The sequence below is a fragment of the Haplochromis burtoni genome, unplaced genomic scaffold, assembly GCF_018398535.1.
Source record: "Haplochromis burtoni strain Fernald_Lab_line unplaced genomic scaffold, NCSU_Asbu1 Contig_43, whole genome shotgun sequence".
Lineage (NCBI taxonomy): Eukaryota > Metazoa > Chordata > Actinopteri > Cichliformes > Cichlidae > Haplochromis > Haplochromis burtoni.
In genome coordinates, this window is record NW_024582404.1 from 480244 (window position 1) to 507607 (window position 27364).

The following is a 27364-nucleotide window of genomic DNA, read 5'->3' on the forward strand; positions in this document are numbered from 1 at the left end:
TGTGTGTGTGTGTGTGTGTGTGTGTGTGTGTGTGTGTGTGTGTGTGTGTGTGTGTGTGTGTGTGTGTTTTCACTAACCCTGGCAGATCCTTTGGCCATTGTTATAGTATCCAAGGGGACATTTGGGGGCACAGAGTCCAGATGGCAAGAGAACGCCGTTGGCAGGGCAGGAAGTACAAGAGAGCGGCCCAGCCCCACTGCAGGCCTCGCATGATGGATGGCATTCTGGGAAAAAAAACGTCACCTTTTATGGACATGCAGGGACATAGAAATATAACCTAAGTTCCCAAAAAGCTGGCAGACCGTGTTAAATGTAAATAAGAACAGAATGCAATGATTTGAGATTTTACTCGTGGTTTAACATTGAAAACATATCAAATATTTAAAATGAGCCATTTTATTACTTTGTGAAAAATACTGGCCAACTTAGATTTTGATGGCAGGAACATGTTGGGATGCGGGCAACAAAAGGCTGTAAACAGCTCTAAAAACAGGAAGTAGACGTGCTGTCTGTGTTTGTTTGTGTCTATCCCAGCATCACCTCGACATCCTTGACGTTTGTTTCGTTCCAAGTTCTATGGAATTTCTATGCTGCTAATTAAACCCTCCATGTCAAAGGTTTTAATCCAGCGTGCCTTTATGATTTCTAAACTTCATCTTTTCCTCCGTCTGCCATGCGCCCTCCATACCGCCAGCTCGACAGTCTTTGCTTCTCTGTTCATTCAGCCTCAAGCCTTTATGTTCCAGTCCAACTATCCCCAGACTCTCCATTCACTGTAAAACCCGGCTTAATCGGCCTTCAAATTCCTCTATTTCTACTGAAAATATTGTATTTTGCACAACTCTGTTGCTTGTGAAGCTCGCACACAAGAATTTCACTCACATGTGCTGTACCAATGTACCTGCACATGTGATGTGACAATAAAAGTGATTTGATTTGATTTGATTTGAAAAAATAAAATCATTTTTAATAAAATAGAAACTTTTGGCTTTCTATTTAGACTTTCTCAAACCTGTAAACTTGTAAGAACTTTCAAAAAAGATAATCTGATATGTTGGAGAAGATATCAGAAAGACACTGATCCAAAAGGATGGATTGTGACAATAAACGTAGTCCTTTGTTGTTCTGTGTTTACTTCCTTAAACGTTAAACATGACCCTGTAGTGAGAATAAAGTCATTTTAGTAGCTTTGACTGTTAAAGAATTGCAATACAAGAAAAACTCAGATGGAAAAGGTTTTTTTAAGCTATAAATCCTCTTTGAAGTTCTCAAAAACAGATGGACACAACACTGAATCATCGGTTTCTTGACGACAAAAGGCGGCACAGTGGTTCAGCTGTTAGCTGTTGCCTTGCAGCAAGAAGGCCCAGAGTTCAAATCTGAGGACGGCCCGGTGCTGTGTTTTGTTTTGAAGTGTGCATGTTCTCTCCAGGTACTCCCTCAGTCCAACAACATCAATGTGAATCCTTATCTGTCTCTATGTGTTAGCCCAGCTCCCCCAGTAACTCTGAACTGAGTAAGCGGCTGAGCGAAGGGAAGGATGGAAAAAGTCTTTTCCAACCCAAACTGTTGAGTTAAAGAATATTAACTTATCTAATAAGTGTATCGCGTTATTATCAAGGATACAGTCACTCAGAGTCATCTGCTCCTCATCCTTAGACACTGCACAGCCAGCACCACACACTGCTCATCTAAGCACACTAACCACGGCATAAAAATATGAATCTGATGTAAAAATTCATCATCTGGCCTGAATCAGCACCAGGATAGAGGCAGATGTGCAAACATGTAGCTAATAAAATGTACCCATCCACCCACCTACCTGTTGTGTAGCACATGTTTGACCTGAGAGGTTTGTTCTGTGTCCACGGGAGCTATTTTCCCCTCTATCTTGTGCTTTCTTCATATAGCTGTTGTAGTCACTGTGTGTGCATGAATGTGTTTGTATGCTATTGCCTGCAGCTAAGCTAAATGAGACTCCTGAGGTTTTACTCTTAAAGCCAGAGGCTTCCTGTTCACGCTCTGCATTTAAACCCGTGCGCAGATTCGCAGCAGATCAGTGTGGAGGCTGTTACAGCTGCTCAGCGGCTGAACCACAGGATGAGGAGGAGGACGAGGAGGAGGAGCAGGAGGACGATAATAATAATGACCAGGTATGATGAGGATAAGGATAATGGAGACAATGCGGATGATGGCTTTGAAGAGGATGAGGGGATAATTAGAAATTCTTTTCTAGAGCAATTGTTTGTTTAAACATTTACTTTAAGTGTTTCTCCTGCTTGTTGTTTCCAGGTCAGCAGAGGATGGAGAAACAAGCCCTCCCAGGTCAAGGAGGAGGAGGTTTGATTGATGAATAAAACACAAAAGCTTTGATTAGATTTCCCTACATTAAAGAAAGCTACTGCCTGACCTCTGACCTTCTTGTGCAAAGGCAGAGAAGTAAAAAGTCCTTACTGATGCAGGCTCCATGCCAGCCATAATGACCCAGAGGACAGTGAGAGACACAGTGATCGCCCAGCAGCCACATTCTTGGTGTTTTGCACCACAGACAGATGCTGCCGACGCCCGTCTGGAGGTCTGCTGTGCAGCGCTGGCAGTCCGAGCTGCACTCTGCGGAGATAACAGAGAGAATGATTTGTATTTTTTCATCTTCACAATGTAAACAGAAATGTACGCCATTATCAGCCACTCGTCAACGCCATGCTAAAACGTCTTTTCTTAAATCAAACGAGCTGATGTGCATCTGAAGCAAAGCAGGCGCCTCGCTGGTTTTTGTTTAAACGAAAAGCAAAAATAATCCAATCAATCACAACTGTTTCTGACTACGAACGGCTCACGAGCTCCAGTTTCTCTCCTTCTGTTCCCTTTGTCCCCTGGTTACCTATTCAGGCTTTTTTTCATTTCTCTAGTTTGTTGAGTTGATTAATTTATATCCATGTTTAAAAGTAGTAAAATTCCTGCATGGCTAAAACAATAAAATCGCAATTAAAACATAAAAAACAAGGAAAATATAAACAAATGATTTTTTTTTAAATCCAAAGAATAAAAATTGGTTTTCAAACAGGATTTTAAAATGTCTGTTGTTAGGCAGCAGTCCGCTCCACTTACTATCAGTGGTTACTTAAAAAATCAGATCTTTCTTTTGATGAAAACTTCAGGAGCATCTCCACAGTAATGACCTCAGTGATGTAGTTAAATACATGTTGAATTATGAGGACTTCCCATAATGCACTGCTCGTGTCGTCAGCGTTTATCTTCTCCCTCCTGTAGCTTGTGTTTTGCCCTGTCTGACATGCTTTTTATCTGACAGAACAAAGTTTGCTGAAGCGCCTGATTAACTGAGGATTTAAAGTTCTCTGCAGAAATGTTTCTACTCTGGTGACTTTTCACATAGATGTTCTATGCCACTGCATGTATATGTTCTTTTTCATGAGCAGTTATCTTTGTCTGACATATTTGATCATAAAACACAAAAATAGGCTGTAACAAAGCAACGGACAGACAATACAGCTGCATCTCGAAGTCTCTCCTCGTGTGCTCCTCGCCTCTCCCTCTCACACATCTTATGGAATAAACTAAGACAAATAGAAAAAGGAAAAGTAGGCAGTACAAGTCTGTAGGATTAGACGTGGCATCTACCCCAGTGTTTCATCCAGACCTCGATGATCTTCAGCTGCTTTATTCCAATTTCTATGTAACTCCCACCTCTACTGCTGCCAATTAAGCTCCCCGTGTCAAAAGTTTTAATCCAGCGTGCCTTTATGATTTCTAAACTTCATCTTTTACGCGGTCTGTCTGCCCGATCTCCGTCTGCCATGCACCGTCCAAACCTCCAACTGCCAGCTCGACAGTCTTTGCTTTTCAGTTCATTCAGACTCAACCCTTTATGTTCCAGTCCAGCTATCCCCACACTCCCCATTCACTGCAAAACTCTGTTTAATCAGCCTTCAGTTCCTCTATTTCTACTGAAAAAATAAAATCATTTTTAATAGAATAAGATGTGATGAGCTGGGTAAAGGGAGAAAGAGCCAGGGAGCTTATGCATTCACATTTAAGTTCTCCATTTACTTTGAAAACTTTTGGCTTTCTTTTCAGACTTTCTCAAACCTGCAAACTTTTAAGGGCTTTTAAATCCACTTAAAAGAAAATCTGATATAATGGAGATTCAAAAGGATGGATGACAATGGCCCCATTCAAAGCAGTCCCGTGTTATTCTGCGTTTACTTCCTCACACGATGGCAGCAGGTAGCGGCAAAGGAGGAAATTAACAGCAGAGGTATTTATTGCTGCTTCACCAACAGCTTGATTTGTATATTTAGTTTCTGACTTAACCACAAACTGTGGTCAAAGCAAGCTGACAGACTGAAAAGAGTTCCTCTCAGCTTGTTTACGTCCTTTCTTGCAGTAAGCAGTCAAAGATATTACCCAAGAAGCTGGAAAGACCTTCACTTAGTATAATAAAAGCTTACTTGTGGTAAGATGTATATTAAGATGAGGAAAAAGGAGAAACTACTGTTTGCAGCCTAATGACTCCCACTTTGATCCAAAATAAGACAGATGGTAACTCAGATGCTTCTTGCTTCAGAGCAACAGTAATCGATGCAGCATTACGGTGCCCGAGCATGTGGCAACAATACGTTTTGATAGCTCGAGCGCTTGTAAAACCACACAGTTTGTGTTTTTTTAGACAACTGCTGGTGTTTGGTGGAGAACACTTACTAAATATCAGCTCATGGCAAACAAAAGTACAATTGAGTTTGTTGCTAACATGCAAAAATTAAGCAGAAATAAGTAGGAAGGATTTTAAAAGCAAAGCATTTCTGACTAAAGATATAAAAGGAGAATAAATATGATTCCTTTATTGTTTTCCACACCTTTAAACTCCAAAACTGTGATCTCGTAAGATAAATGCCAGTGATAGGTGAAAAGAAGCTGCCCACACCCACAGACCCGTATATACCCTCAGAACTAAGTGCAGCAGGGTCTCCCAAAAGGCGCCAAGATTAACAGAACAATGAGCATCTGGTGGTGTTTTATCTGATGGTATCTGGGTTGTGTCTGGCTGACACAGCGGTGGGTACCTTAAAGTTATTTGTCTGTGATGAGATAACGATGTATAGTGGAAACATTGAGGCAGAGTGGGGAGTTATGTGATGGTGAGGACAGCAGTAAAAGAGGCGGACAAAGAAGTATCACTAACAATTTATCATTTTAATTCTGTTTGCAGATATTACAATTTGATGCGCCATAAAAAAAACATTAGGTGATCTTTAGTATTTGCACGACTAAGTACTACTATATTAAAGAAATGAACTTCTGCAAACCCAATTCCAGAAAAGTCAGGATGCTACATAAAATGTCTCAAAACAGAAGGATCGCAAATCTCATAAAGCCACATTATATTAACAGTAAAATCTCAGAGATACATCTCAAAGAAGTTGGGATGGACAAAACAAGTCAATGGAAAAGGAAGCAGCGCTATAAAATAACAGCTGGAGGAACATTTTGCTTCCAATAAAAGCATCTTAGACAGACTGAATTTCTCAGAGGAGGTTCACCAATCTGCAAAACAATGTGTCTACAAATTGTGGAACAATTTCAGAGTAATGTGAAAATGCAAAAACATTGAATATCTCATCATCTGCAGTACATGATGTGATCGAAAGAGTCAGAGTATCTGGAAAAATCTCTGTGTGGAAGGGACATGGATGACCGTGATCGTTGGCCCTGGAGCAGCATTGTGTTAAAAAACAGGCGTGTTTCTGTCACGCCATCAGTGTAAACACAGTTCACTGTGCCAAACACTGATGTCTTCTGTGGGCCAAAGCTCAGTTAAAATGGCCAGAAACTGTTCTGTAGTCAGGATCCAAATCTGACCTCATGTCCTCTGAACTAAAGAGAGGGACCATCCAACTTGTTATCAGCACTCACTTTGTAAGCCTGCGTCTCTGATGGTATGGGGGTGTATTAGCAGCACGCATATCTGGAGTGAATGGTGTATAAAGGTTTTAGAACATCATATATACACATATAACATCCAGTCAATGCTGTCTTCAGGGAAGGCCTTCCATATTTCAGCCTGACAATGCTAAACCGACATAGTTCCTCATTAGCATCATCTCTTTATGTTTATATTCTCAGATCCTCTGGGTTTTAGAGTAGCTGGTCCCTGCACATTGCTGTCAAGTCTCTGTGTTAGAAGTTTTCCTGTTTTGGGTTTCCTGCTTTATTTTGCTAGTCTCTTAGTTTTAGTTTCAGTGTCTTGTCATCAGTGATTTGTTCAGCTGAAGTCTGAAGAAATCACTTGGATGAGAGACGAAACGAAACTGAAAACGCTACGTCCAGATGAACAGAATCAACTATTTGGGATTTACTTACCTGGATGATTGAGCATGCATCAAGACTGCTCAGCTGTGTCTCATTTTCCCCAATGTCTGTGTTTACGCCTCGCTTTTCCTTTGGTCTTTGTTGCACTGTACTGTAGTCTTCTGTTGCTTTTCCAGCCTTTGTTTGTAATCACACTTGTGGATGCTTTGCTTTGGCATTTTCATGGACTTTGTGTAAAGGTTTGTTCTTACTCTTCTTTGATATCTGTCAGCTTAAACAAACAATATCTTTTCAATGTTCACGTGCGAATAAAATATGGGTTTGTGAAATTTTTGAACCATTACATTCTGTTTTTATAAAACATCACATTTTAGAGTAGAAACAGCAAAGTTAAGCTCTTTTATGCTTGTGAAAGAGTTTATAAGTGTTTCAATCTGCAGCAGCACAGATGGGAAAAACAGTAAAATATAAGTAAAAGCAAAACCACAAGCCCAGCGTGGGTGTGCGTACTCAACTGCGTAACTCAAAACTCCCAAGTTGCCTGATTGCGTCAAAAACTGCTTCTACTGGACGTGACCTCAATTTTAAACCAAGTAGGGGAAAAAAGCCTCTTCTGCCTCTTTTTCTATTCATGTGGCTAAAACAAGATTTTTTCCTTCCCCTGCAGGCATGTTTTATTTTACTCACAGTTTCCATGGTTTTCTAAACACACGTATTCATAGGCTTTTCTTTCTTTAGATTTCTGTTTTTCATCGATTTATTTTCTGTGCATGAACATAGTGCATGTTTGGATGTGTATTGTTTTGGGGTTTTTTTTATAAAGATGATACTGCCCTGTCAGTCAAGCCCTGAGGAAAAACGCAGTTTACCTTCAGTTTAAAATCAACACAAGTGAACTGATGGAAAACGCTGCGCCCTAATGAGTCACCAGATTTGCATTTCTCCTGCATATTTCCACACATTGCCCTGGATCTTTATTTCATTTGCATTTTGGTCATGTTCAGTGAGGTATATGCGATGCTGTTTGGAACTAAACAGCTAAAAAAAGAAATCAAAGATCTCAAGAGGAAGAAAAAGTGAGAAACTACAAAATAGGCGCCCACTTATGCTAATGCATTTCTAACCACGCTGGTTCGGTTGTTATTACACTGCTGCATTACAAGTGGGAGGATTTAAGTTATGTATTTTCACACATTAACATTATTTCTCGGAAAGCTTCATGTTTTAAACATACTAAACGAACGAATCTCTGGTTCAGTTTCATGATGAGGTTTTACACTGAGGTAATATTTAGATTGTCAGATCTAACCAATACATTTGTCAAAGTATAATAAACCAAACGGCAGCCTCTGGCTTTGTTCGTTTGTTTTTCCCCAAAGCCTTTTAGTGAGCACAGACAACTGAGAAACTACGATCACGTTGACTCAGTTCTGTATCTTAATGTTATTTCATGCAGCAACCTCTGGGGCTGAAAATGAAGTCAAGCAGAAAAGAACTGTAGTCCCTCTAATGAAAACTTGAGGCTGGCTTATAAGTGAATCCATCTCCATAAACTCTTTAAAACCTGAAAAGAAGGCAACTGGTCTATTTTTTTTAGGTTTTTTAAGAAGTTTCATGTTTCATCCAAGAGGTTTAGTCTAAAAACACTGACGTGATAATAATAAACCTCTAGTTGGGTCTGTTCCCGCGGATGACACATCCATGATTACTCGCGACTCTCCATCAGCTGTTCTAAACTAAAGAAGCATCTTGGATGAGACGCAAACCATCTACAAAAACCGGGTGCCTTCTTTTCAAGCAATCAAGTCACCCATGACCTGGATGACTGTGAACCTATAGAAACTCTCGATGAACTTCCATGTTAATGTGCCCAGCTATAGAGAGAAATAAACATACTGAAGGGCTGATACAATTTATCTGAGTCTCCAAATGTCCTGCGAGTCAAACACTTGCAGTGTTGAAAAGTCTATAATTATTTGGATGATGACATCATTTTTTGCAATTCTGCCTCATACACCACCAGAGGGGATTTAAAGTCCACCAACATAAATGTAGTTGAAGTGTAGACTTCCGACTTTAATTCGGGGTGTTTAATTAATGCATTAACACTGTTATACACAGTCCCCCATTTTCAGAGGCTCAAAGGTTACTGGACAACTAAGTGGCAGGTAGTTTCATGGCCAGAGGAAGAAAACGCCTAACAGAATAATTTGCACATGATAGACTGAATTGACTTTTGTAAGTTACCTACCTCCAACCATGTGATGTCAGCTTGTAGTCAGTTTTAGTCAGCTGTTGGTCACTCTTAATCCTTTTATTGTGTTAATCTTATTCATTGCATTATTATTGTCTATTTTACTCATGTTTTAATATTTAATATATATACAGATTTATTTTTATCGTCTTTTTCATTTATGTATTCATTTTATTGTTATTTATATTTGTTTCCTTGTCTGCTTAATGTATGGTTTTTAACTGCTATCTCTGTTTTATTATTGGAAACCACTTTGGTCAACTTTGTTGTTTTTAAAGTGCTATATAAATAAAGTTGGATTGGATTGATGTCCCACACAGATATAATGCCTGTCCCACATATAGTTTGTTCAGACCTGCTTACCCTACACTTATCATCTGCTATATCTAGAGGGGTTAAGGTTTAGGCAAGCCTGTGGTTATCTGGTTTAAGTTTTTTGGTTCGAGTTCTTCACCAACTTTGCTCAGCAAAACAAATCTTCATAGTTCATGCAGGTTTTCCAAGAGTGTGAGCCTAGGCTCTGAAAAATGTTTGTCCTGTCCACGTCTGACAGCTTTTTGATCTTCTTACTTATTTCTGAATAGCTGCCTTTAACTCAGAAAGTCCGATTACTGCCTACAGCGCAGCGTTTCCTCTGACAGGTACTTACACTCCATTCTTCTAAACCTGGCATCTGCCCAGGTGAGTCATACTATATTTCTGAAGCAGGTCCGATATTAACCAAGTGTAAGAAGGAAAAGAAGAGAAAAACGAACTTCCCCACCGTCATCGCACATTCACACCTTTCATATCACGTCACTTTACAACAAAACACGCATCAGCATTTTCCCCTGCCAACACTCTCCGGGCGATCCAGTTCTCAGCGCTGAACAAATGGCTTTGTGGCAGAGATAAGATAACTCAGGCGTCAGGGATTATTGACTGTGCAGCCTATAACTGAATATAAAACTAAAATGGTATTGATTTGGGCCCTTAGAGTCCCTCTTTATGGCACAGTTACCATTTTTGAAGCACATGAAAAGGGATTTTAGTTATAAATGCCCTGCACACAATCAGGATGGTGGTATTCTCCTGTGTGCTGGATTTATACGAGACATTATCCTATATCATGCTTTCTTTCTCTGCTTCCCCTGCGATACATGAAATAGAAACTTATTTAATGAGAGTCATACAAGAAAATCAAGACACTAATGTGCCTCGGTGGAAGTAAATGAAATGTATTTCTTAGGGAGTCTGAGAGTGGGGATGGCGCCAGAGCTGACGGAAGAGCATACGCATGACATCATCTTTATTGGAAGTTACAGGTGTAATAAAAGCAGATGTAGAAGCTGTATGGTCCTGTGAGGCTGATCTCACCTCCACTAGCCCTCCTGTTGTGTGCACTCCCACCCCCTACTTCAGTGTTCCAGTCACAATTGGCCAGTCAGTTTTAACAGCTCTTAAATTAACATAAGAAACATTTTTCACCACCAAATTCAGTTCAGTGGGTAGTTCAATCGTTCAGTGGGCCATTCAGTGGGTCAGAGGCCGGGGGGGTAACAAAGAGATGTAACAAAGTTGAACGAAACAGGTGCTCATCACTTTTATATGTTCAAGTGCATAGTGTGGAGGATGTCATAAGGCCTTGAGGCAATCCAATGTAAAACACAATGTTTAAGAGTTTTTGAATTTGTAAATCGGTCAGATGTGACCCAAACACAACAGGAAGGTTAGACATGGTGTGCTAACAAAGACATGGATTTAAACATGCAGCTATTAAAGAAGCCCTACTTCCTTCTTTCCTCTGAAGTTGTGGTTAACTCAGTCCCCTGAAAACAGTCCCTGTTTGACACCTCAGAATTATGGTGGGGAGTAGTCTTTTACCTAGAGCTGTGCGATATGACCAAAATCTCATCTCCCGATATAAGACATCTATCATCCCGATAACGATATAAATCACAAAAATGTAACATTTTCTGTAAATTCTGTTAATCTCGGGCAGCTCGACTTGCATTAAGTGTTTAAACTTGGTGCTGTACACCTGTAGTCGAGTGTTTTAACCGATGCATGAAACGATACATTTTTAGACATAAGTTGTAACGGCCGCCGTTTTCTTTGTGAGTATTTATTACGCGGCGTGCTGCGGGGAAAAGCCTGTTCTAACGTTTGCGTCTAAGGTTTATTTTCCAGTACCTGACGCCTCTGTTTTGCTTCTCATCCGTAAACACTCTGCACACTCTTTCACGGGATTTAATTTATTTTGAAAAGTCTTAACAGGATCTTGAGCTTTATTGTGAAAGGTTAATATGCAAAACAAAGAAGCGGACGGCGGAGCCACGCCATTGTTTTACCGTCGTGGTTGCTAACGACAACGCATATAAACAGTCGCTTGTCCGTCCGTAATGTGGTTATATGAAATATAAGAGAAAGAGAGAACTTAAACAAATATATATGTAGCCACTACAGCGACCATCAAAACAATGACAAAATATTGCCGTAAACAGTTTATTTTGCGACACCACGAAACAAAAGATAGCGTAAAATAAAACGATAGATGTTTTTATATCGTCATCCGATATATATCGTTATATCGAACAGCCCTACTTTTAACTGCTTTTGAAAAACTTCTTGGTGTACATTATTGTGACACTTAGCTCAAATAGCCTGCTTTAAAGCAGTGGTTAACCAGAAAGAAAGAACCCATTACAGCTGTTGTTACCTGACAGTTTTCCCAACAATATTAAATTCTCATATTAGTTTCCAGGAGGAACATTTCAGTGTTCCTCCTGGTCCTGAAACATAGTGGATGTTGGACTCTACCAGGGCCGCCCTCTGTCACCAATTTTGTGGATATAATCACTTTTGTACTTGTCTCAATATCTTTATGGTGAGAATTATCTAGTAAGGGGAGGTGGGAGCAGGAGATTGACAGATGGATTGGTGTAGTGTCGACAGTCAGGCTGATGCTGTGCTGACCTGTTGTGGTAAAAACAAAAAGAGTGAAGGCAAAACTGTTGATTTGCAGGTTCATCTAAACCCTCGCCACAAGATGGACGGACTACCTAAACTATGGTATGGTTTCATGAGCTGGGAAGATCCTTCAGATGCTCCAGTGTCCCTGTTGTAGCTGCTTCACAAAGCAGAAGACAAACATTTGCTGATGCTGCTGAGAGCCACTGAACAACGTTTGAAAGGAAGTGAGAGGAGCTGGAAATCTGGATATTTTTAGATCTAAATTAAATTAATATAATTTAATAATTTCTATACTTTATTTTATTTCTATCATTCTTTCGTTCAGTTTTCCTGTTTTAATATAATCAATATGTCATTTTAATGTTATTTTTTTGTGTTTATGTTTCCTGAAAGCAAGTTCTGTTTTATTATTTTAACTACCTATTTTTTTATTGTTAAATAGTTTTTTGCTGTGCACAGTCTCCGATCAATTTTACTTTTGTCCGTTGCTTGAAAAGCATTTTTAATTCCATCTGATTTGTCTGAAAAGTGCTAAAGACATAAAAAACAAAACACGAGACTAAAACACTAAATCAGGAAACAATTCAGCGTCATTTTGTAATGACACTCACAGTAATTATAGTATTTATGCATCAAACGCAGTGCATTCAATTCGCCTGAGCTGCAATTATCTGTGAGTACTTCCCTGGAGCAAAATGTAAAATAAAATAAAAAAATAACACAATAAAGTAATAACCCTTTTCACAATGCTGTGTCAATTGACTTCCACATTTAGCAATTTAATTACAAGCCAATGCTTTTATTTAACCTGTAAAATAACTATGATTCCCTGAGGGTCTAATTATGATGTAAGATTTCTGCAGGTCACCTATTTAATGTTTTCTAATGCAGATATTCAAAAAGACCTCTGTAAGTTCACATGTTGCTTCCTACAATCTCACCTCGACTGTTTGCACTGCTAAAAGTCAAGTACACAGTACTCAGTCCTGTCTATTTTCTCCATTTTCTCTGATTAACTGGTTTCAAGGTAAAAAAGTAACCAATACGTGAAATGAGAAAGTGCTACATGGCAAATGATAATAAAAAAACAAACCAGTTGTGCATTCAAAGCTGGGAAAAAAGTTATATTTCAACTAAACTGAGCAACACAATCAGCAGTAACCCATTTTAAACCGCTCGTATTCCTGCTGGCCTTCAGCATCAGCACTTGACAGATGCTTGAAAAGAGACATTCGCAGCATCTGTCGCCGTAGGCGCCAACGTTTCTTAAATGCGTTTCCATGGACGGATTTTATTCTCAGTTGACCACGCAGAACAGAAAAGAGAAAAAACAGAACATGATCCCATGTCTTTCATTTCAGCGTTGGCATGCTGTGTTTCTATGGTGATGCATTCATGTGTGCAGGCCTATTTTAAACCTCACATGTTCGGCTCCAGCACAATCATGATGCAAAAAAACTCTCGCAGCTGTAAGCTTTGAGTGAAAGCGTTCCACAAACACTCCTTTATTTGAAACTCAGATCTTTCTTCATCACTGGCTCAGAAGCTGATTGTCTTTACTTTAAAAGTCAAGCTTTAAAAAAAAGAAAGAGAGAGAAGAGAAGAGGGTAAGAGAGCAAGAGGTACCAGGCTGGCCAGAGTGAAAGTACCGTTGGGAACTCTCATAGAGAGGAACTACAACAAGCCCTTTGCAAGAATCTGGCCGATTCCATCTGTTTATTATCTTTATGATAAAACAGAGACTGAAGTAAAAGTCTACGGAGCTCCAGATTGTTGCAGAGTTCATTACCGTATTTCCCGGACTACAAAGCGCACCTAAATATTAGCCGCACAAGCTAAAATCAGGGGAAAATCCTGTTTTGTACATACATTAGCCGCACCTGACCAAAAGCCGCAGGTGTTTCAATGTTGACTTATCATATGTAAGAGAATATGCACAAAGGGAATTGTCAGGAAAGAGATGGCTGTTTGGAGACATCACTTTTATTAATATTTTGAAAAACAAGTTATGGGTACATATTTGCACATGTAGTACATAACAGTAGCCTACAGCACACCAGAAAAATAGATTCGGACTACCTTTTAGGCTCAGGTGCAGTGACACAGCTTTAACAAGAAGAAAAGTCAGTCATTCACCATCTTCCTCTTCTTCCTGCGCACTAAAACCACCAAAGTCCTCTTCTCCAGTGTCGGATACAAACAGGCTCAGGATGGCTTCGTCATCCACTCTCCGCTTCTCTCCTTCGTTGTCACTTTCAAAACCAAAGAAATCCTCATTGTCAGTGTCAGAGTCGAACACCCTCAGAAGGGCCGTGGCGGTGTCCTCCTCTCCATCATGCAGCAGTCCAGCCCTTCAAAATCCGTTGGTGATCGTGGATGTTTTCACACTTTTCCACGCTGTCAGAATCCACCGGTGGAGTTGGGCATAACTTGCTTTTTGGGCATAACTTGCAAGTTTATCGCCGCTCATCATCCACGACTCCCGCTGAACGCGTAGCGCTACTTTGAAGTTTGTTTTTCGCGCTACTTCGTACGGCACTACGTTGCCTGGCGGACGGACATGTGACTAACATACCACTCTTGAACCCCGATCCTTCCGCCAGGCAACGTAGTGCCGTACAACAGCGGAACACACAAAACAAATCGTCTTACGATATGACAAAAATCACGGACAATCCATAGAAAAGCCGCACCTGACTAAAGGCCGCAGGGTTCAAAGCTTGTGCAAAAAGTAGCAGCTTATAGCCCGACATTTACGGTAATCTTTATACTAAAATGTTGAGATGAAGAACCAACAGTCTTTCAGGAGACTTATTGTGATCATTTGCAACTTTGTATATTTCATTCTTAGACTGTATTTGCCTTCTTCAGTGGTTCACAGGTCAAGTTAAACATAATTTTGTAGCTTTACATCAAATTTCTTCTGACTGGCTGCTCCTTGCAAACTGAAGGTTTGAACAGCAGGTTCCTAGATCTAAGTGTGAACCTGTGTTCCTGAGAGGACCATATTAGGATATCCTCTCTCTGTGACATCATATAGAACGTAGATTTAAAGAAAACTGTCTTACACAAGGCTAAAATTAACACAGGCTCAGCAAAACCGGACACCAGGAGACTGGAAAAATAGTGCCTGGTCTGACTTTGGCATAAATAAAGGGGAAAAATAGTAAATATGCATTGAATATCCTACATTTACACACTGTAAAGCTTAGGTTACCCAGTAGTTCATGCTGGCAAAGCTGGCTGTCAGTACTTTAGTGTTTAAAAGTAACACTTCTTACAGTGTGCAGCTGTACTGCAGATTTAGGTCACTTTCAGAAAACCAAACCCACATGCTCTTAATCTCTACACACACCTGACTCATCACTATCTCCCATCATGCACCTGAGGCCACTGGCATAAGTGGGAAATACAGACCTGTATCTTAGCACCCATCTTGGCTGAGTCGCTTTTGCCAGAGTCTGAGTCGCACACATGGAAACGTTAAAGCAGTAACTGAAACAAGTAACTGAAAGAAAGAGCTGAGTAACAAGTAACTGAATACCGGTCAATTAAAAGGAGTTAAACTGGGAGAAACACGTAATTTTTACAGGTACAACCTGTTGGTCTGTATCTCCAGCAGATGCGAACATTTCTGCAAAAACATCACAAATAACTTGCAAAATCTGGCAAATCTAGAAGGAACAGCTGCATATGTATGGGACTGGACTCTCTGTGCTTTTGAATACTGATGAAAGGAGAGTCCCTCAAGATCCAACACAGACCAGGAGAAACAGAGTGTGACAGAGAGAGACGGACAGCAGGAGAATAAAAGGAGGCATCTCCGTCTGATGGCTGCTCTCGTGTGAACTCACAACTGAGAGGAAAAGCCTCAATTGCCCAAAGGAGTTGTGTAACAGTGATGGTAGCGCAGGATGGACCGAGGTAATCTGAGGCTCGGTGTGTGCATGTGAGAAAGAGAAGAAATAATGTAGAAATGTTTTTTGGAAGCTATGAGTATAAGAATTAGAGCTCGTAGGGGCAGGTTGTGTGTATGTACGTGTGTGTGCATGTTTTGTGTGTGTCCTGACTATGCAGAAATGATGACCCCGGTATTTCTGTGGCCCAGAAGTGCCAAAAGGCATCTTTTATTAACTAGAGTTTGGCTGAGCTTGACCCATTTGAGATTAGGTTGTGTGTGTCTCTGTTTCACCGTGTTTATTTTCTTGTGTGTTTGCGTACATGTGCGTGTGGACATGAGCCAGCCGTGCATGTCCGCACACGTGCACGTACGAGTGGGGCTAAATCTTGTTGCCGTTTTACATCTCCAAACAGTGCGCGTCATCAAAAACTGTAATTAAAAGTCGATTTTTTTCCCCCTCAGATTTTGTTTACCCCTCCACTATCTCCTCCATGCTGACTTCTCATCTTGTAAATATGCCTGTTTATAATCTATAGCCTGCAGCCCAGATAGGTAAAAACTCATTTCATTAACCAGGAAGAAGGAGGACAACATCAGAGGACACACACACACAAACTAATTTTACATTTTCTATTTATCTTCTGTCACTTTGCCTGCTAAAGACAAGCAGCGTATTTTGGGGACAATGAAGGAGACGAGTGGGGAGGAAGTGAAGCGTAAGCTGGTGTTTATGAGAAAAGATCTCATGAAAATTCACCGTTATCTCCATGGATTTTTCTCTGAAACCGGGAGCCACAAACTCATTAAAAGTTTTTTTTTTCAAACACTAATGATAAAAAACTTTTGTCCAGTAACTTGTAGGAGGGGAAGGGTCTAGTTAGGAATGTGTTTTTCTCTACTTTAAATTCCTATTTTAACTCACTTTATTCTGCAGATTTAGGTTATGGCCACCATTATTTTTTTATTTTGATGTGTTTTTTACACATTGGTGTGTCTCTAAAAACTCAGCTTGTTTTCATTCCTATCAGATTTTGCTGTTTTGTCAAAGCCAATTACACCTCACAGTGCTTTGGCCTCAGTGCAGTGATGCATCAGGAATGACAATAGTGGATTCACACAGAATTCCTCAAATACACCTGCTTGTAAGGACCATTCACTATTACAGTTTATACTGAACTTTGTTCACTGAGCAATTTTTAAAAACCATTTTATGACCAAGCATTATGTTTCAATGTGGAGAGTTAACATTGTGAAAGGCACGCATTATAACCTAAACTACAGCCGTTTCCTCCATCTGTGCAGCAAAAGATTATTAGTTCCATTTGTCACAGTTTCTTTTGATAAATGGGGATGAAAATGTATGCAAAAATATATTATATGCATGATAACCGTCAGTTCAGTGAAAACAAGCTACCATATAAAAGCCTTTTTATTGCATTTGTGGTTTATTTTGAGACAGCTGATTGGCTAACTAGAGCAGCTGCTATAATTCACATTATCGAATTAATCCTACAGATTTTTCAGTTTCAGTCTGTCAGTAGGTTTGATTATTTGATGCCGGGGAGTTAATCAGCAACAAAAATCAGTTGTGATGCACTTACTGGTATTTTTATTTGTCTATAGGTTTGATGAATTTAATGCCAACATTTAGAGAACTGGAAATAAGGGAAAGTTGATTATAAGTGTCTTTTTATTCATACTAAAGGTCTCTTTGAACATCAGAGGTTTTCAGCACACTCAATAGATGTTATTAGCTGCAGTCAGTCCCTTGCTATCACTGCAGCCTCAAACTAACAGGGTCTGTAGGTTTTTCCTTTGTAACCAGTGATAACACAGATCTGTGCGAACTTGAAAACTAACCGTGCACTACTCAGTGAGTGGGTGTCCTCACACACACAATTAGGATAATATTAACTGAGCTGACAACAACAAGATTGTCCCATTTTCACCTAATGTAACTTTTGTGATTTGATCAGACTGATGAAATCTAATTATTGGATCCTTAAGTGGATGTCATGTGAGTGAAACCTCCACCATGGCTCCATCCACTTTATGCTTTACACTTTAACTGCCTGCTGTCCCTAGTAGAGAGTCGATAGAGGATACTGCTTACAGGTGATGTGTATAAAAATGATAACAACTGATGTAAGAATTTCAATAGGGTGTTTAGATCTGAAATAAGTGTTCTGGGAAAAAAAGGACAAAACCTGCTTTATGTCCAACTGTTCCCGTGGATATTGAAGATAAATTATCTAGAAGCCTGCAGAGTGAAATACAGTACAAGTACTTCATCGAGGAGTTTTCGGTGGCTACCCAAAAACTCAGTATGGGAAAATGAGATTTCATTTACTCAGAATAATGGACATTTTTGTTCAGCTAAATAATTGTAATTAACGTTAAAAAGCACAGATTTCTGCCCAGTAATGCAACACAGACCTATCGCCCTGACTGTATGTACTCACGAGTGTAGTCGCCCTGCTAAAGTCTTAAGCTAAGCCAGGAAAAACCCTGAAGTAGAAAGTGAAACCAACTCTAAGAGCATCTATTTTACAAAGATGACTGGCATTTCTGATGAATAATGCAGATTACTGGAGCTTCAGACACGCAGGAATTGGTATGTCTCTATGTGTGATCATGCAAAGCTAAGCAGGCAGAGCAAGGGACTCTCCCTGCCAAGGTTGGTAGTTCTACTCCCATGGGTGCCACTCGGAGTGAAAAAACAGCGTGTTTGATGAAAGCTTTGCGCAAATGGCATATAAATGAGCATTAAACCATCCGTACTCTCTCTCACACACATTTACACACAGTCTGACTTACTGACGCACTCTCCAGAGATGGCATTAAGGAAATGCCCCTCTTGGCAGTTTGCCCTGCAGTGGCCACTCTGCAGGGACACCAGCGGGGGGCAGGCGATGCAGTCGGCCTGGGAGGGACCGGAGCAGGTCTGGCAGGAGGGATGGCACGCTGAGAGAGAGGGGGACAAAGACAGGTGATGACATACTACATATGCGCATGGAAACTCACAACACCACAGTTCAACTGGACTGCTTGGACATGTTAGTGCTGTTGGAACACTAAAAACAATGAAGTCTTTGGTTTGGAGTCTTCCTGCATACTGCATAGTGTTCATTTCTTATGTTACGATGCCATGCAGAGCAGGGACATAACTACTTTGTGACTGACAGGTCGCTGCCAGGCTCAGCTCAGCAGGCAATATCCTCCGTTTTTCTCTCAGTCAGACCGGCCACGAGGTACAGGGTGTGTATCCTTGATATACAGTTTGTAGGTTGTTCATTAGCCACTCTTTAATTTTGCCTCATGCATGGTGCAGGGTGGATGGTGTACAGCAGGTTTGTCAGAGCTTAATTTCTTGTTGGCTTTTAACAAACAGCTGGCTTCAGGAGATGGAGACAGAGCTGATGGAATAAAGCACTGCAGAGTTGATGCTAATGCTTTCTGGCTTTGTCGTTATGAGCCACAACTTTCACATTACACGTCATTTGGTGCATTTAAGCAACACACAGCGTTCTTATTGCCTCACATTAAAAGTCACCAACGCCACTTGTAGCAAACGTTTATTCTCATCTACACTGAAACACAATCCTTCTTCTGGGTACTTTCTAATGAGCCAGTCAGTACTGAAGGAGATAAGGCCAAGTCAGCAAGCAGAGCCCATTTATTGTGTAATCCAAGACGATGTGAGTGCATCGCTCTTCTTAACTGTCTTGGTATCCATCTTCATCGGTCAATTACTGAAGCCAGGTTTAAATATGTGATCCACTGAGGTCTTCAAAAAGTTTTTTTCTTGTTGTTTTTTTTCAAGATAAACAATAAAATTTAGCACATTTAAAAAAAGACCAAAGAATAAAGCTGGTAAATGGAAGATAGGAAGGGTCATCTTGTTTCAAATGAGGTCAGAGTCAATACACCGAGCTGAGGTAATGAGTTGGAGATTAGAGCAAATGGATTTTCATTAAGTAGGCGAGTCACAGAGGGGCGGGGGATAGATGGGGAGAAGAGCCCAGCTAAGGTTAACATGTGTTCACTAAGGGCCACACTGAGGAATGAGAGTCATTTAATGGGTCAGATATATAAAGTTTGGACAAACATAGTAATAAATTCTGATTACCGCTCTGCAAGACAGCTACATGCATCCAAATCACAGTTACCTGTAGCACTCGCATACATTTCACAGCTAGGATATTTATAGGATACTTACGGGATATTTACCAAAACCAAATAAATCTGTGTATGTAAGATAAAAATGATGAATTTTTTATTTTATTCTTTCACGTCTGTAAGTCTTGCCAGTTCGGCTTTACAGGCAAAACCATCACAACTTATTAGCTGTATAAATCTTTGATCCTGTGCTTCGGTGGTGCTGTGGCTTAGTTGGTTAAAGCACCTGTCTAGTAAACTGGAGATCTTGGGTTTGAATCCTAGCAGTGCCTTTGGGGCAGGGATAGCTGAGTAGGTGGAATTGTCACCCCATGATCGGAAGGTCGGGGGTTCGAATCCACTGAACGGGTACCCCTGAGCAAGGTACCGTCCCTGTACACTGCTCCCCGGTGTGCCTGCTTAGTGGCTGCCCACTGCTTCACTGAGTGAATGGGTCAAATGCAAAGAGAGTAATTTTTTTTGGGTCATACTGAATAAAACACTAGTTATTAGCCTTGTGTTGATGTGGTCCTGAGAACCAGCACCCATCTCTTTTCTCAGTCTCGGGTTTTAAACACCGGCAAATAAAGGAAATCATGAAACAGGTGAGTGAATCAAGAATAAAGGCCTAGAACAAAGACGGATTTGCCACACGTTTGCCATCGTTTCACTTCCTTTTTTAAGGAGCAGTTAACCTCGAGACCATTTTTGCAAAGAAAATACTTTTTTTGTGTGTTTTACTGTTAAGGTTAGAATTTAGGCTAAGCAACACTATGACACTGAGTGTGACTCAAGAGTACAAAAGCAGATATGTGTGTGTGTACGTGCTCTCACCTTGGCATTGGTTGTCCTGAATAAGGAAGCCTTGTGGGCATGTGGGGACACAGCGGCCCTCGTACAGGCTGGACGGGGAGGGACAGGACGTACAGTTGTCTGCAGATGGCCCAGCACACTGCCAGCAGGAGGGATGACACTCTGAAGAGGACACGAAGAGCAGCGACATGGTCACCATGAAAAAAAGAAGTATAAAGGAGAAAGAGAGGAGGAGGCTCAATCCCCAGCTGTGCCTTCTTCACTAGCACAGCCACAACAGAAAAATGAAAAGATGAGTGGATGGCACTTTTGTTCTAGAAATGGGTTTTGGGAGTTGAATTAAAAGGAGATGGACCAACTTTTGAGATTTTGCTATTGTCACAATAACTAAATCTCAAGAAAAACTTTATCACAAGCTGGAGCCAAACAGTATCCAAGGAACGACTGGAGTTCCTTATGTAAACTTCTGGGACTAACTTTATAAATTGCCCAGCTTACAGTTTTCAACCGATCCTCTCTGCTAACGTCGCAAAGCAGTTTTTGCTAAATTCGTACAGTAGCTACGTTACAGTGAAGCGTTACCTCAGCTTGCTTGATGAATATAGTTGGTATCTGCTGTTGTATGCTTCTTAACCTTCAAGTCAAGTCAAGTTTAGAACCCCCCAACTTAGTTTATACAAGCTGTTCTAGCAGGCATATTATTACAGTTTTAAACTACATACCCTATGTACCGAACTGCAACATCACAGTACTGTACAGGATATGTAGGCAAAAGAGTCCTGAAGGCAGATCACTAAGTTCTGCTGATAATTTTAAAACTAAAAGAAAAGAAAATACATGAACCAGAAAACTTTACAAGTGTCTTCAAATGACACAGGTAGTAATTTGAAGTACTAAACCAGGTTGAGGGAAGTGCATTTGTTTGTACACAGTTTATATACAGCCACTTATTTATGAGTCATGCATTAATGCAACTTAAAACTGAGTCCTGTTTCTTAACTGCTCATCCTTCTCAGGGTCACGTAGAACTGAAGCATGCTGACAAAGAGGCAAGAGTCAGGGTACACTAAGACAGAGACTCCTATTCCTGTAAAGTTATACAGTAAAAAAGAAACACAGCCCATTTGACTGTGTCTGAACTGAATTCAATTTCCACCTCTGTTCCTGCTATTTTACTGCCACTTTACTGTACCTTGGTCCTTCCCTGCTGGCATGCAGTAATCTGATTCTCAGGAGCTTTTAGTCAGCTCCATCAGCCAGAAGTAATGTAACACTCAGATAAGGCCAGCAGCCAGATTCCCCAATCAGAAGTTACGCATTATCACCAGAGTCAGTGCCAGCCCAGAGAGCCTCCTCCAAGGCGGACACACGCCAACCAAGATGCAAATCTATAACATGCTCCACTGTTTAATTTGGACTGCTGAGATCAAAACAAACAGAAGATTTTAAACTGCATAAATTATAGGTGAACTTTTTAAAGCCGTCACGGTATCTCGGCTTCTAAACGAAGGACTAATTAATGAGAACTACAACTAAGAAACTGCTGATGAACAGAAAAGGATCAGCAGATGATCCTGCACAGAAAAGACATCTGTGAGAGCTGCTCATAGGTTACATTTTAAATTATTATTGTTCATTGCAGTTTGTCACTGATGGCTGGTTACTGGTGCAAATTCCAGGTTTGTGTTGCTTAGCAACCCTCTAATTATTTACTATCCTGTCATCTGTCAATTAACCGTATCCTATAGTCTGATGAATGGTCACTTCCATTGCTTGCCTTACATTTAAGCCCCGTTTAACTGAGGATTTCACACTGTCTTTTTCACAGAGACAGCTGTAATTTCACCTGCAGTCACTGAATTGCTAGCCTCTGGTCGCCAAATCACTGCTAGTGGCTTCCTGTGTAGACACAACTTTAGTTAAGCTGTGATAGGCCCAGGCTACTGGGTGATCGCCATGATGATGATGCCATGATTATTTCTTCTCCACTTCCCTCTTTTCACTCTTCTCCGGTCATGGAACATAGATGCCCCTCTCCTGAGCCCGGTTCTGCAGGTTTCTGTTCTTTCCCATCATTATCAAGTGCTGCCCACAAGGAACTGTCATGGTTATTGGGTTTCTCTCTTCAATATTGTTGCACCCTGAGGTGACTGCTGCAATCAACTGGTGTATTTTATATTAAATTAAACTGGGTAGAATTTAATGACTTTATGGACTTAAATAACACTAAGAACAAATAGTTGGAAGACTTGTTGGATCCACTTTGCTTATTTGTTTTATTTATAGATCTTTTTTTACTGCATACAGTAGGGCAGAGCTTAAAAAAGTACATTTTAAAGGCCTAAAAGTTACAGCAAAATAAATGACACTAAACTCAGCAAAGGGAAATTTTGGAACTGATCAAAAGTTAAGGGAAAACTAGATACTTTTTACGAATAAAGACAAATAAGACAATCCATGATAAACTTTCTTCTAAAAAAACTCAAAAAACTACCACTAATACTACTTCTAATAAGACATTTTTGGGCCTCTGCTGGTGAGCAGCCTCATTTGATTTGACCAAAAGTGCTGCCTAATGCAACTTTACATTGTTAAATGTAGCTCCATATGCAGATTACCCTGCTTTTCTATATATATGCACTTCCTAGTTTATTTAGCCTTCACTTACATGCCCCCACACTGATCACCCAACACAGCAGCTGCCCTGAAACAGGCATTTTGTGCAGCCTTTGATGTCTGCTTTGGCACCATGAAGACAAATAGCTGAGCAATGCTATCAGCTCTGGCAGCTGAGAGGGGTTCATGCTGCTGGCGGGGGTTCGAATGAAAGACAAAAGGCCTGTCATCAACTGGCTAGCAGCACCAGGTGTGTGCGTGCGTGCCTGTGTGTGTGTGTGCACTACCGGTCTTGTTTTTTTAGTATATTTACACTGGACTATGTGTGTTTATAATTACTTCTCTTTGGATTCTTTCAGAGGGCTGTCAGCTGCATCCGGGTCTTGTGTACACACTGCATGACAGCACTGGCAGGTAGCTCTACCTGAGCCAACACTACTGTGAGTCTGTGTGTGTGTGTGTACACGCGCAAAAACATTTACCCTGTGGGACCATCTCAGTGTCAGAGCAAGGACTTTTAAAGTCACACGGTTGTCAGCCGAAATTGTCAGTCTGACATCCCATCATCGCCCACCGTCTCCCTGCCGCCCACCCGTAATCCCTCTTGTTCTTCCTCGTCAACTATGGCAGCTTAATTGGTAGAAGAGATGAGACGACATCCAATATGTTTATGATCGAGTTTACCACCCACAAATGCGCTTATTCATCCAACAACATGCAAAAACACATGACAAATAAATAAATAAATCAAAATCAGCTCATCTTGCCAATCACAAGCTACCCAGAAATCTTCACATCAACGGTCCAAAAACAAACGCAGACTCAGAGGCAGATTAAGCAGGCCTGCTGTCAAACTTATGTCATTAATACGGGGAGTGAATAAGAGTGATAGGACGCCTCTCGCTCTTTTATTGCAGCTTGGATATCTAATTTGTTCCAGGAAGGAGAGCGCATATTGATTCCTGTAGTAGCCGAATTCATGTGCGCAGGCGTTCTCATCACACATTATCTGGTGCACGAGCTCAGAGAATCACATTCATTACTTTGTTTTGTGCTGATAGGGTCATAATTCGAGGTGGGCGCAGTCGATGAGATTGTGATTTAGTTTGGGGGTGTGAGCGCTCCTTAATGCTTTCCATAAATGATTCTCCTGGTACAGTACAGAGCTTATCATTTCATAAGTGCGGCAGCATGTGCCGCAGAAACACAGGTGGATGGTTATATCTCATTCCTCGGAAGTGTCTAAGGTGTCACTCATATTGATTCCGCTGCGTTATGGGATGCTCGGAATCAGCCCATTTCTATGAGGAGCAATTTGGAGGAAATGGCAACAACAACTGCTGCAAGAGCCGAGTTACAAATACATCAGGGAAAAAATTATAGGAAACTGTGCTCCTGAACAGGTTTCATTGATATGAATGACATGTAAGCTGTTTAATCCGCCCAATTAAAGTGCAGAAAATGTTTATTTGTTAAGCTGGTTATGTCAAACATCAGGTTTCCATCAATCAAATTTTCCCCCTCGCAGTTTTCATTCTGGTCATGTGCTGCAGTGTTGCAGTGGAGGATAGCTGTGATCATTGGGGCCAATAATCACCCTATAAGAAAAAATTCAGAAGCCTATCTGTGCGTTTATGTCTTTGCACACCTAAATGACTCTGGTAGAATGCCTAACACTTTCAGTTAGGTTCCCAAAGAGAGCTGGGAACCATGGGGAGTATGTATTAGGACTGGAATAATGTGCTTTTACACTAGTTGGCGTCAGATGTTGCCTGTGTCTTTTGGCTCTGGTGCCTTGATGCACCAGCGGAAACGTGTCTTTATTGGTTATGGTTGAACATGTTTCGACAGCAAAGCCTACACAGAGCTACAGCTACGTCGTGGTCTGGAGTAATGAGGTGACAAACACCTTTAATCTTAATGATGGAAAGTAGCCCCGAGCTGAATATCATATGTCATAAAAACACATCTCAGAATTTCAGCCCAGCCTTGTAGCGCAGTCCAAATAGAAAACATTAGCATACATATGACCATCTGCCAATTTTTTCAGCTGCATATCTTGCAGCTTAATGGTATTTCAATCAATAACTGCGACAGTTAAAGTCAAACACGGTCAAAGTTATTCCAGCACATGTTAGGCGCGCGCTAACTCTCCTCGTGTGTCACGGTGTGCTGCGCCTCAACCTGCACACCGAGCAGCGTTAAGCCTCCTACACACAAACTGTCTCTGTCTGCACTGAATGGAGAACGTGGGGATTTACAACCTGGAATTTACTCTCAGACGTCTGATGGCTCACAGGCCCCAGCCTCCTTTAAGGACAGTAGGTACGGGGGAGGTCTGGTTATCTGTCAGAGCGCCACACTCACACACACTCACACACACACAGAAACTTGTACAACAGCATGTATTGTTCCCAGCCGTACGACTGAACCCACTGACACTCCACTGAGGGAAACCTTTGTTAGTGAGAATGGAGGCAGAGAGGAGCGACTCCTTTACATATTACTGTGAATAGAGCTTAAATGACGTGCCATTTATTGAATTGATCTTCAGCTGAATTTGTGTTCATCTGACAAAAGGAGGCTTAGTGTGAACCTGGCACCCACACAATAGACACAATAACTCTGCTGACTTCAAATACAAGTTTTCTGTATAACAAGAAAAACTGTCATTTTCTCATATGTCAGCAGGTAACGTAGAAATCCAATATTTAATTAATGTGGCTTAAATATATATTTTCCCCCACACACAAAAATCAGCAAAGAGAGGAACAACATGCGTACAATAAAAAGAAAGTTGTGAGATCTACACTTTCTACCTGCAGCCTTCATCGTGGTCAATAACACCTAATTGAACATGCTTTGTGAAGAGTGCGGGCGGGCGTGTTTTTTGTGATCGGTTCAGCCTCACTGATGCCTGAACTCACCAGAGACTCTGTGACTCGCCATCATTTCCACGTCTCTCTCCATTTCCCTCTGCCATCATTTCTGAGGTCGATTCAGGCTGAAACATTTCCAGCACACGCAGGCACGTCTCTCCTCTCAGTTTGTGCTGCCATCAGAGAATTTGCATCCAGTCTTTCTATTGACTTTATGTGTAATCGCACCGCGTCTGAAATTCACTTTGCATTCAGATCACTTAGACTGCTTTGCCTTCATGTGTTTTGCAAGTAGAATTTGTTCCAGTTATACCACCACTTTACTTTATGGAGCTTAACATTGTGTTTGCAACTTGAGTCTATAGAGCCAAGTTAGCAGCTCTACTACTTAGTGTGCTTTTTGATTTAATCAGTCATTTTCACAAATGGACTATGGACAATGTCAGGAGAATCAGATCTAAGCAGAACAGCAGACAGTATCATGCACTCACACTTATCCTGGGGACAGGAAGGTGTGCCAAATAAAACCATTTGCAGATTCCCACACATTTTTCTTTAAACTGGCACATCAGCTAATGATGGACACCTGTGTCAGTCACAGGTAGTAAGTCAGATATCATTTGTGTTTTCCACTTCCTCACTTGGTTTGTGTTTAGACTTCCTTTTGCTCGTTAGGCACTAGAAACTATTAAATTCTAACCTCAGCTAAAATCTACTCACAATAACAATTTTGCAATGGAGTAAAAATTTAAGGGGCCACAAATGCTACACCCTCTGGGGAGTGGTATGCACACTCACCAGCTACACCTCATTTGTACTGAGCTGCACATTTCTCAGAGATTTTGGTCCACGTGAACACAGATGTGTCGGCTGCACATCCATGATATGAATCTGCCATTTCGCCTTATCTCAAAGGTTCTCTGCTGAACTGAGGTCTGATGACTGCGGAGGCCAGTTTTAACTTCAGTGGATCACATTGACAATGAGACAGTGGCTACACGCCTAAATGCAGGGAGTTACTGCCACGTGATCGGCTGATTAGACATTTGGGTCTACAAGCAGTTGAACGTACCTATTAAAGCGGTCAGAGAGTGTATTTGTTCAGAAATAGAGAGGAACCGACGAAGATAACAGGCTGGAGCGTCAGAAATAACTGGTCTACCCTCTGCAAAGTTACAGCAACCTTTTAACTTTGATACTTTTAAATATTTTCTGCTATTTTACATCCACACCACGTCTTCCACAAGATTAAAGGAAAAAGACTCATCCAGGTGCTGATTTCACTGTTTTTAAAACAGCTGCAAACACTGGTGGTGTCATGGCTGCCGTGCCTTCTGTTAACTGTGTGTATACATGCACGTCTTGCTACTAACTGAACTTCCATTTAGTGACAATAGCTTCAGACACGTTTCTTAAAACCACTTTAGAGTCTACATCGGTTTAGTGTCGGTCCCAAGTGATCAC

General features: G+C 40.9%; 1 protein-coding gene across 1 annotated transcript in view; it reads right to left on the reverse strand.

Moving 5' to 3' along the window:
* fras1 (Fraser extracellular matrix complex subunit 1) overlaps window positions 1–27364 on the reverse strand; it is a gene marked incomplete in the record, with an annotated part of 341960 nt that overhangs the window by 136648 nt on the left and 177948 nt on the right. The window contains 4 exon segments of the mRNA XM_042220097.1: window positions 78–224; window positions 2455–2610; window positions 18252–18398; window positions 20427–20567. Of these exon segments, the coding sequence (XP_042076031.1) occupies window positions 78–224; window positions 2455–2610; window positions 18252–18398; window positions 20427–20567 (591 nt within the window).